Source organism: Schistocerca cancellata, chromosome 3 (genome assembly GCF_023864275.1).
Source record: "Schistocerca cancellata isolate TAMUIC-IGC-003103 chromosome 3, iqSchCanc2.1, whole genome shotgun sequence".
In the NCBI taxonomy this organism is placed as follows: Eukaryota; Metazoa; Arthropoda; class Insecta; order Orthoptera; family Acrididae; genus Schistocerca; species Schistocerca cancellata.
Window position 1 is genome coordinate 298946743 of NC_064628.1, and position 12576 is coordinate 298959318.

The following is a 12576-nucleotide window of genomic DNA, read 5'->3' on the forward strand; positions in this document are numbered from 1 at the left end:
GATCCTCAAATTTCAACTCACACTCACATGATAGGCTTTTAATTTGATATTTTTAGTACATGATGACACAATGTAAACCAACCTGTACAACAACCTCCTTACCGACTTGCGGGAACTTCTTGTAATGTCTGTGTGTATTCTGTTTATAGTTTCAGGGATCCTCACAGTAGGTTGAATATTCCTTTGCACATTGTAAACAGACCCTACAGCCCTCCATTTCTTGTACAGATCTTGAATAGTGCTGGTCATGGGGTGTTCCCTGCCAGGATACTTTACTTGAAACATTTCTTTACATTTCTGGATGTAACACTCCACAATATCAATTTGCTGTTCTAATTTAAACTGCCCCATTTCTGTAACAAATCAACAATACAAGTTTCTCACAGCAGCTGACACATGAACACACAGCTGCACTCAACTTTCTGATAAAGTGCAGTATAACCAACTGTCGAGACAGTGTGCCGCTTCACAAGCGATTCGATTAGGGATGATTAACCAGTACATGAGGCATACCCGTTGATGAGCAGATAACAGACAAATAACTGCAGAAAAGAATCTGACCATTTTTTGTTACAGAGGAGATATGCTGGAAAGGCATCCAAGAAATGATTATAACCAGGGAATGGTACAAGAAGAGGATGAAAGACTGAAAAACATTGACCCAAAAATGATTGAGTTAATACGAAATGAAATTATGGACTGTGGAGCCCCTATCACATGGGATGACATAGCTGGACTTGAATTTGCAAAGTCTACAATCCAGGTAAAATTTCACTTACCTATAGAACACTGTGGGGACTTCAGAAAATAAGTTAGAGATTATTGCTTGAGGTCAGATAACTTTTATTGAATGCTGCAAAACACTTAAAAAGTGACACAGTTGAATGACACTAGTTTTCAACATAGCCACCAAGTCCCTAAACAGCAGTTGAAAAGTTCTACAAATCATTCATTTCTTTGGCAATAGAAATCTGCTACTTGGTCACGGAAAATGTTTCCTCTCAGATGTTCACCCCTCGATCCCTGGACATTGTCCTCTGTGGTTGACGTTGATGGCCTTCCATCCTGATCACCACCACCTCCCACGTTTATGCGGCAGTGGTCAAATTGCTGACATCATTTCACTACAACTGAATGAGATGATGCATTTGGTTCATATAATGCCAGAATTTCATGGTGAATGTGTATGCAATTTAGACATTTTGCCCACAAGAATCATACTGTTAAGTGTTCTTTAACTTTGGAGTACATTTTCTGTTGTTGCACCATTTCACTCCCATGCTGTGATGCATCTGCCATCTGCACCACAACAGAAATGTCTCTGCAGGAAATGTTAACATATAAAAACATCTGACAATGAGCCACTCATATTGCACAGTGATCTTAGCATGAGACAACATATGTAACTTATTTTCAAAGTTCCCAGTGTATATTTAATAGTGATAAGATTAATACATTTTGTCTAAATATTATATCTGAATAATGTGTTATCATATGCTTTCTCATCTGGCTCTGATATTGACAGGAAATTGTTGTCTGGCCTATGCTCAGACCTGATATCTTCACTGGTCTGCGTAGGCCACCAAAAGGGATTCTTCTGTTTGGACCACCTGGTACAGGCAAAACACTTATTGGTAAATGTATTGCTTCACAATCACGTTCAACATTCTTCAGTATAAGTGCATCTTCCCTGACATCAAAGTGGATTGGTGAAGGAGAAAAAATGGTTAGAGCTTTGTTTGCTGTGGCGAGGTATGTTTATTGTTCACACGAGCTCTATGAATGTCTTGATTTACTATTAAACAAGGAATTTTGTAAATTATCATGTGTAATATTCCTAGGTGTCATCAACCATCTGTTGTCTTCATAGATGAAATTGACTCTCTGTTAAGTCAAAGAAGTGAGACTGAACATGAAAGCTCTCGGCGCATAAAAACTGAATTCCTTGTTCAGCTGGTAAGAATACTCCACTTATATTTTTTGAGTTAAACAATACTGTACTCTTATGTGGTTATACACCCATTTGCAAGTGTTCCACAGTTATTTCGGTTTCATCCGTGCTTAAAAACTCAAATTTGTGTCTGCCTATACTGTCTTCCCATACTACTACTCCTTGAGTATCAAATTAAATGCTGCATGGATGATTTAGCTTCGTACCTTCTTATGGTAAGGATTTACAGTAGATTTCTGTCTTTGCTTGTTCTTTCTAGCATTGTAGAGACAAATATCATAATAGTAGTCATTTTGGCAACATTGGGGAAAATATAGTGTAGAATTCCTTCTCAGAGAACTTAATTTTGACTTGGTATGGTAGCATTAAAATACATCTTTAGAAGAATCACTCTGAAAGGAGACGAAAACAGGTTGTGCCTGGTAGAAGGTTGTAGGCAAGTTTACAACAAGTGAAACTCGTGGTACATCTGTTCTAGAACCTTTATAAGCTAAGAGTATTTGTAACAAAAGATGTATGTATGTGTAACATGAATGATACACACCACATTTAAAATTTTGATGGAAATTGTAGTCTCTCTCTTTTTAAATTCCTTATGAGAATAATGATGTAAAGAAGAGGTAAAACTGACAGATGCTTATCCAAACCTGTATCTGGAAAGAGAGAAGTTGCAGGAGACAGTTTGATAATAGCAGTCAACTAATAATGAAGATTCAAATTTCAGGTTACTGTTATTAACTGCTAATTATCAGTAGATCAAAGACGGGAGCTGAGCTCGGCGACTACCATTTTGGACCAATATCTACTCTTGGCAGCTATTCTACATTCATGAGTACTGTGAAATAAGATTGGTGGGAATAACATTCCAAAATGTTTCCCCTATGCTGAGAATGATGAACCAAACTTCAATCATTCTTAGTAATGAACCAATACATTCCTAATCACATCTTTTTATTAAGTGCCTGTTGCTCACATGAATGAATATTTTGGTAAGAGCTGTTCTACACAGCCCATAAATATCACATACTCTGGTCACACTACTTGCATAATTTACTTAATCAAGAGATTATGCTGATATAAGAGCAGTAACAAGTTATCTGTCAGAATGAATGAGCACAGACAAACTGCCTGCATAATAAATATTGAATATTCTGTTGTTGATCATACTGTGACACCTTGCAGTGGGATCAGTGTGGTCAATCTATTCTCCCTCTGATTACCAATCCTTTTTTATTCCCTTATACACCTTTGTCCTTTCATATTGTATATATCTCTTCTGTTGGAGGTGAACTTGTATGAAACAGTTCCTACTTGTGCAGTGTGCGTATACAATTGATATAGCAGACCGAACCTGATAAAATGTAGATACAAACAAAGATCAGCAATAGCACAGCACAACAGTACGCAAAATAGCTCTAAATCGGGTATAAAAATGGTAAAAATAGCATTGTTAGTAAAAGATAATTTGGATACATAGTGAAGCCTGATTGGCTAATACACTGCTGGCCATTAAAATTGGAACAAACAATGAATTGGCACGAAGTATACTACATGATTGGATATGCAGATAATAAGCATTTCAGCACATCTATACAAAGCAAGCAGGAGTAACGCCATCTACATTCTATATACAAGATTATACAGCAGGTTTCTCGTTCAGAAATTGCATTTGAATGTTAATTGTTGCAAGAATATACTGTTATGCTTTATGTGAGAAAGAGAACTGTCTACCAGCCTGTGTTGGTATTTGGGAGCAGCAGAATTGTGTTCTATCAGAACTACACTTTATACTCTTTGTTAATCAGAATTCCACAACTGTCATGCAAAAGTGAAATCAAAAGGTTCAGGAGGGCCACATAGAACACCACACAGTATCTCAATGGTGCCATGTGACTATCACCTCAGAGGATTGTTGATTCTGTCAGCAGGGTCATTCAGGTACCTCACACAGGTTGAGTCAGGGCTTATTTACAGCAAGACAGGTAACGACACAGACAGTGCAATGTCTCGCACGCCACACACTGTCGGCATGTCTACAATTGTTACGGCTTCCCTTGACGTGGCAGCAGAGAGGGGCAGTCACTCAGACAGTGGTACACCCAATGACACCACTTGAGACAGGAGTGACACCATCTCGTCTTTTTTAAGACAAGTTACAGTTCTGTGTACTGCATCATGATGGACATATATGTATATGTGGAGGCTTTGAGGGGAAAGAATGTTGTCAGATTGCACTAGTAGTTGTCATATGGGGCCAGGAGCTATCACTACCATATGGAATGTCGTTGGGTAAAAAACATGATCATCTCTGGTTCACATAGCTGATAATTTGGACAGCGGGCCACTATATTTTTGAGATGTTCAAGCTTGTGACTTTGTCTTATCTTCAAGATCTTTGTGACACTAGCTCTCACACATGTTGCTTATGCTGTCTTGATCTACCTCAATATGAAGTGTGTTTGACTGTTGTTCTGGTCAGCAAGTTCCCCTGATCTCTCACCTATTGAAAACATCTGGTGATGTCGCCAAGAGACTTGCATGCCACCACTCGCCAGCCTCTACAACTGATGGACTCTGGCATAGAGGAAACAACATGGAATGATGTAACCATATCTATCACTCAAGCTCAGTTTGGCTCAATATACTGCCAGGTTGTTGCTGCCAGAGGTAGCAATTCTGTGTGCTAAATTTTGTGCCCTATATACCCTTAAATCATCTACTAAACTGATCGCGTATTCTTTCTATTATACTGTGTATGCTAAATAAGTAAAATTAGTTTATTTATGGTCCTTCGTGGTGTTACAATTTTAATGGCCTGCAATGTAGAACACTTTACAAATGAGGCACTAAGTGTCCCTTTAGGGAGGCACCTGTCAAGATAACACTTTCAAAGTAATTTGTGTATTAGAATTGTTGAGTATAGTCTGATTAAAATTAGTTGATGGTCGACACTTCCTGTGTTGGAGCTGGTTTTCTCCAATCAGAGCACTCAGCATCGTGACTGAGCCCTTCACCGTTGTCAGACTGCCACAATAGGTCAGTTCATTTCCAATTTCTTCTCCAGCATTCATTCTTGATGTGTTTCGATTCTGAATCATGGGTCTGGCACTTTTATTTCATATTTGTTACACATGATAACCACGCCAAAAACAACACATACAATGATGCTAATGAAATACACAAGTTCCGTACAAAGCACTAACCAAACACTATTGGGTACTTCTGCACAAGATGCGATTCAGCACCACATATACAGTTGAATTTTTGAAGGTTGCAATTCATCATTGTTACTGGCTCATGATAGTCATAAATATAACTACTGAATTCTGTGTTGCAGTGTAGCGCAATGGATAGCGTAGAAACCTCCCACCCATAAAGTCATAGGTTCGAATCTCATCAGATCTAACAATTTCTTTTATTTCTGAATCTAACCAAAAGAGTTTGATTATTATTTTACTATTATTTTTATCCAATTAATTGGATTAAATGCAATTTTTTATTTCTAATTCCTTGCCACATATTTTTGATTGTCATATTTACTCTTTTTCTTGCTCTTATCTTTCTTCCTATCTTTATTTCTTTCTTCTTTTTTTTCCTGCAATCTGCCTGTGTCCCCTATAGTCTGCAGCCAATTATCAACGAGGACTGCTGATTGGTTGGTAAGGTAGCTGCTTGTGCAGCCAGTGTGAAGACAGTTTCAGGTAACCAATGACAGCGAGGAATTACAGTTTGTACCGAGCGAGGTGGCGCAGTGGTTAGACACTGGACTCGCATTCGGGAGGACGACGGTTCAATCCCAGGTCCGACCATCCTGATTTAGGTTTTCCGTGATTTCCCTAAATCACTCCAGGCAAATGCCGGGATGGTTCCTCTGAAAGGGCACGGCCGACTTCCTTCACTAATCCGATGAGACCGATGACCACGCTGTCTGGTCTCCTTCCCCAAACAACCAACCAACCAACCAACCAACCAATTACAGTTTGCTATTGGTGCCTAAACTGATTTTTTTTTTCTGTCTTGAGTTTGCTCCTAGAGATTAGCTTTAATCAGTATGAACAAAGCAATCATGATTTTAGTTCTGCTGCAGATTGTTGACCGCCATTTTCTCGGGTACATTGCACATCCTGAGGTTGTGGTTGGATTAGGACACGAATTTAAATTCAGGACAACAAAATGCATCATCTGCCACAGCTCAGTCATCTGTCACTTAAAATCATCTGTTGACAGAGGTTCTCACATTCCCGATACACCTCACAGCGGGTACTATCAACATTTGTTCGCGTTACACATTAACAGCATTTGTGAAGTGACCTGCTATGTTTGTGTGTCACCTATAACCAAGCAACAGCTGATGTGGTAACACTGCAATGGCAAGTGACAGGTGTCAAACATCAAGAAACTTTAATTGGATTGCAGTGTGTTTTAAATACTGTTGTAAAATTACAGGTATGCTCACTGTGCCATAACACAGAAGCTTATAGTAGTACTGGTGTGTTTATTGCCAATATGTCTTTGGTTATTTCATCAATGTGAGTAGCAAATAAATATTTAACAACTCTGTTTTAGAGAAGCAACATGCAAAACCTAGGGAGGGTGTATTTTTGTTTTTTCAATCGAAGGACTGTGGCTGTTATGTAATTATATGAAATCCTTCTGCTACTTCACACCAAGCATTTACATAACTGTACTGACTTCAAAGAAGATTAATGTTCACTGGAAATTACCTACCTGAGTCCAGTTATTCTGATAAATTATAAGGGAAGTGGCTGATAAGGTATTATTTAGGCTTAAAGAAGGGGGGGGGGGGGGAATTCAAATTTGTATGCCTGATCCTGATGTCTACTGACAACCTGTTAGACTTCGGTAACATTGGTAACAGATTATAAAACTTCATTCTGAACACCAGATTTCCATTTGAAGCAACAGCATGAGGCACTTATGACAAATGACAGATTTCAGAGGCAACAAATGAGAGGCTTTAGATACAAAGACTATGTTGTTGTTCACATTTCATGTCATTGTAAAATTTTGAACAGGTATCTCCTTGCATAGATACATCTCTTTCCATAATTCTTTATTTGTTTGATCCCTCCTAAGTTTCATGTATCTTTAATCTAATGTCATAACCTACAATTATATGTGATTTGTGACTGAATCCATGCAAGGTGTAACTTATCACTCCTGAAGCAAAAAAAAAAAAAAAAAAAAAAAAATTACCAATGTCAAAAATTAATTTTAACAGGATGGTGCTGCAACTGGAGAAGAAGATCGTATATTAGTTATAGGGGCAACAAATAGGCCTCAGGAACTGGATGAGGCAGCGCGCCGCAGACTTGTGAAACGTCTGTACATTCCACTGCCCGAGTTTCAGGTAACCTCGATAGGTAACATTTGCTAAACTTACAGTATAATGAACTTCATTATGTGTTTCTATGTGCATGACTTACTTCAGGGTATCGTACACCACTGTAATTTTTCACAAATGATTCAAGGTAATGCTTCCAGTTTCACAACAAATTTTAGTACCCAAGAGGACCAGTACTTAGCTCTTCAGTTAATATTCGTCACTTACTGAGTAGGGATATTGAAGCAAAAGTTATTTCTTATTTGCTGGAATTACCTCATTTACTATATTTAATAGTGTTCGAGAGCTTATCAAGAGAAATGCTCATTGATATATCACATTATTGTAATGACACTGTGAATTTCTGAAAAAAGAAAGAAATGTATCAAACTTGAGATTGTACATTGGTGATGCAGTGTAGCTTTGCATATAGTAGAGTTGACTCTTATCTCTTCTATGTCGGTGGGTGAGGAGTGCTAAGGCCTGCCATCAAAATGTGCAAGTGCCAGAATAACTGTTTATTATCAATATAAGAAACAGAACTCAAAACACAGTTACCATGGATGAATGTCCACACTTCTACACTCCTGGAAATTGAAATAAGAACACCGTGAATTCATTGTCCCAGGAAGGGGAAACTTTATTGACACATTCCTGGGGTCAGATACATCACATGATCACACTGACAGAACCACAGGCACATAGACACAGGCAACAGAGCATGCACAATGTCGGCACTACTACAGTGTATATCCACCTTTCGCAGCAATGCAGGCTGCTATTCTACCATGGAGACGATCGTAGAGATGCTGGATGTAGTCCTGTGGAACGGCTTGCCATGCCATTTCCACCTGGCGCCTCAGTTGGACCAGCGTTCATGCTGGACGTGCAGACCGCGTGAGACGACGCTTCATCCAGTCCCAAACATGCTCAATGGGGGACAGATCCGGAGATCTTGCTGGCCAGGGTAGTTGACTTACACCTTCTAGAGCACGTTGGGTGGCACGGGATACATGCGAACGTGCATTGTCCTGTTGGAACAGCAAGTTCCCTTGCCGGTCTAGGAATGGTAGAACGATGGGTTCGATGACGGTTTGGATTTACCGTGCACTATTCAGTGTCCCCTCGACGATCACCAGTGGTGTACGGCCAGTGTAGGAGATCGCTCCCCACACCATGATGTCGGGTGTTGGCCCTGTGTGCCTCGGTCGTATACAGTCCTGATTGTGGCGCTCACCTGCACGGCGCCAAACACACATACGACTATCATTGGCACCAAGGCAGAAACGACTCTCATCGCTGAAGACGACACGTCTCCATTTGTCCCTCCATTCACGCCTGTCGCGACACCACTGGAGGCGGGCTGCACGATGTTGGGGCGTGAGCGGAAGACGGCCTAACGGTGTGCGGGACCGTAGCCCAGCTTCATGGAGACGGTTGCGAATGGTCCTCGCCGATACCCCAGGGGCAACAGTGTCCCTAATTTGCTGGGAAGTGGCGGTGCGGTCCCCTACGGCACTGCGTAGGATCCTACGGTCTTGGCGTGCATCCGTGCGTCGCTGCGGTCCGGTCCCCGGTCGACGGGCACGTGCACCTTCCGCCGACAACTGGCGACAACATCGATGTACTGTGGAGACCTCACACCCCACGTGTTGAGCAATTCGGCGGTACGTCCACCCGGCCTCCCGCATGCCCACTATACGCCCTCGCTCAAAGTCCGTCAACTGCACATACGGTTCACGTCCACGCTGTCGCGGCATGCTACCAGTGTTAAAGACTGCGATGGAGCTCCGTATGCCACGGCAAACTGGCTGACACTGACGGCGGCGGTGCACAAATGCTGCGCAGCTAGCGCCATTCGACGGCCAACACCGCGGTTCCTGGTGTGTCCGCTGTGCCGTGTGTGTGTGATCATTGCTTGTACAGCCCTCTCGCAGTGTCCGGAACAAGTATGGTGGGTCTGACACACCGGTGTCAATGTGTTCTTTTTTCCATTTCCAGGAGTGTAAATTACAAATAGAAATGTCACTCCTGGACATTGCCTGAGATGTGAGACATGCCTACACATTGAGTCCATGTGTCGTAGTAAGCAGCAGAGCAGAAGGAGCTGAGGATGATGGATGGTAGACTACAACCTGCCACTTGGAGTGTGCCCTCAAGGACGATGGACTTGTGGGACATTGGGTGTCAAAAGACATCGGAGACGATAGCGTGACGACAACGCTAACCAGGGGCAATGTGCAGTGACGTGTGGCACCTGGTAGTGGCGAACTGCAGTCCAGCGTAGCATTGGTGGAAAGTGCTCATGGCATGAGTGATAATTTTGATTGGTCAGCTGTCGGTGTGACCAGCATGAAGCCTAGAGTGGTACCGGCTGAAGCACAGTTTGGCAGCAGCCTAAATACTCTGCAATGGAGGGACACCAGCGTGGTGCTGAATGAGCACCTGATGAAGCATAAGAATGTGGTGCCCAGACTACAGTGCTCTGGCACGATAGGCACGGCTTGCTGCCTATTGGTGAGATTAGCACTGCCGAACACCATGGAGCTGTGTGAAGCTATGACCGAAAACAGCATGAGCCATGCAAGACTGGGCTTGTAAATAGATCAATGAGTTAAGTTGATGTGAGCTGTTTACATGGGGCCTCCTGTAGAGGTGGCAGAGCTGCAGGGTCCCACCAGCTTGAAGGCAAAGTGCCTGCTGCCAGGAGTAGGCACCTTGGGGATGGAGAGCTGCCAACAGCATTGAGAGGCATCGGTGTCTGATGAGATCGATGCTCCATCAGCAGTGGCTGGGCAGACGGTGCAGACACCGACAGGCTGTTGAGGCATCTAATGTTGCCAAGAAAAGGCTGTCTTGACCAGGGACATCAGAAACCATAGACAGACAGGGTCAGCAGCATAGAGAAGGACCATCCAGTTGTGGGGGAAGGCGGGTATGCGACATGGCAGAGCACGGCATCATCCCAGGTTTGTGGCAAAATTTCCACATGTGACAAAACCAAGTGTGACGGCAGAGAGGAACAACTTGCAATCATCACAGCCAAAGAATGGAGCAGCATGGAAGGAAAGGGAGAAGCCCCAGAGCATGTATGCAGATTAAGCCCAAGAGGCACAAAGAAGAAGATGCAGAATGAAGCTGAGAGTGCCTGAGGAATGGGCAACCTGACAGGGTCTGTGAGACTGGCTGCCAGTTCGGCTACAGTGGGGCAAGCCGCAGTGACAGCTTTTGGTGGTAGGACTGGCCACAGGGCTGGTGGTGGTGAAGATGGTGGCAGTAAAACGGGTGGCATTGATGCCGAGGCCAGTCACAGTAGGGCTGGTGGTAATCAGGCTGACGGCAGATGGATGCGCTTCAGCAATGACAGAGCTGGCCAAAACAGTGATAGCGTTGACTGGGCCATCAACAGGAGGGCTGGCAATGCAGGTAGTGCCTCCACGGGTGGTGGTGGTGTGTAGAGAGGCATCGACTCTCAACATTAGTATCAGGGCTGTGGAGGTGAAGGAGTCTCCACAGTTGCCCAGGCCGACACCAGTGCAGCGACTGGGGTGGCTGTGAAAGTGCTGGTGGCTAATGGCATCAGGGGTGGTGGGGGTGAAGGCACCTCTGCAGTCACTATTTTTAGTCGTCTGCATCTTTCTAAGTAAATACCAGGCTGGTTATCACATCCTGCCTCAAATATGTGTCATACAAACACTTTGAAAAACGTTGTCACAGTTGAACTTGCAAAATACATTTGACTCTTGATAGTTTGACATTTGATAACATTAAACTCTCGGTAATATGAAATTTTTTTCTGGTTCCTTGAGGGAGGGGAGGTAGTTGTGTATTGGTCCTTTCAATAATTTGAACTAATAGTAGTGAGGGCATCTCGCCAACACTTTCTAATTTTAAGTCAGGAATTCTGTATTCTTTATAATTTGAAGTCCCATATTTTTGTTATTGTCAGTACAGGCTCACACCACCTCTCATTTGTTTCTCCAACCTGCAGGGTGGGCAGGAAGTAACTAGATATTCAAATTGACACACAACTTTTATCTTTGCAGAATTATTTATTTGAAATTGAGACAGTACGTACTCTATTATATGAAAATATGATTGCATATGTCCATTACATTTCGATGTAGGTGTCTGGGGCATCGACCAATCTCCTCCAATTACCTGGAATGGAATCCACGGCTTCCTGGAGGAAGTTGTATGGGATGTTGGTAAGAATGTTTCAAATCCCTGCTTCCAATTTGTCCAGCGTGCGATATTTCATTCAGTACGCCGCCTCTTTTGCCCAGCTCTGTGGGGGGTGGGGAAGAGGTCAAGAGTATTTGCTCAGGACTTCTTGCATGCCATTCATGAGGTTCATGTCTCCCCAGCTGATGTCCTGGGAATTTATCATCTGACAAGTTCTACACGACATTTGCAAATGGAGACAGTGTGCCATCTTGCATGAAGATAATGTCATCGGTATTTTCCCATCCAGATAGCATAGGCCAAACATAATCCAGAAGAATTTGAGGGTAGCAATCCATGTTCATTGTGTCATGCATGAGATATGGGCTGATGAAATTTTCAGCTGTTATTCCACACCACTTGATCACTTTTGGACAAGAATGCATCTTCTCCACAGTAACTCCAGGATCCTGGCAATTGTGCTGATTGACAAAACTTCCTACATGGAATATGGCCTCATCACTTCAGAGGATGTTGTGAAACAGTTGAGGCCAATCTTCCATACTCCATTCTGCAATCATTGTTTTATGGTGTCAGCTCTGCATATAACGGGGTGTCCTTAATTGAAAGTTTAATTCTATATGAACACCTGATGCATAGCGTGCCTTGTGAGTCCTCTCTCATGAACTACCTGGCATGTTGATTTCCCTAGGCTACGACTGAACATGTTTTGCACAATTGCCACATTCTCAGGACACCGGGCCGCGGATGGATGACCTGTTTTTGCTGCATCCTTTACCAAACCTGTGGTCATCAGCTTCATGTGACCATTCTTTATTGTCTCTGGGTGAATTGTGACATTCCTTCCCTTTACTGTATACCACCATGTTTGCATAAGAACAATCGAATTCCACACATTGTAGTGTGAAGCAATCTGTGCTCATTCTCTGAGTGTACTGCCTGTCATGGCCATCGTCGGTACTAACTGGCATGAAAAATCACTATCCTGTTTACTGTTCTGTATGTTTATGCTATTTCCAGAATTATTCCATTAATATTAAGAAAGTAACAGCCATTTAATGATACCTAGTTACTTTCTGCCCACTCTTCTGCAGTC

General features: G+C 42.6%; 1 protein-coding gene across 2 annotated transcripts in view; it reads left to right on the top strand.

Annotated features, from left to right (window-relative positions):
• Positions 1-12576, top strand: part of LOC126175001 (fidgetin-like protein 1) — a 193485-nt gene that overhangs the window by 141043 nt on the left and 39866 nt on the right. For both annotated transcript variants that reach the window (XM_049921487.1, XM_049921488.1), the window contains 4 exons: positions 577-763; positions 1526-1752; positions 1842-1956; positions 7194-7322. In XM_049921487.1, the coding sequence (XP_049777444.1) occupies positions 577-763; positions 1526-1752; positions 1842-1956; positions 7194-7322 (658 nt within the window). The remainder of the gene's footprint in view (positions 1-576; positions 764-1525; positions 1753-1841; positions 1957-7193; positions 7323-12576) is intronic.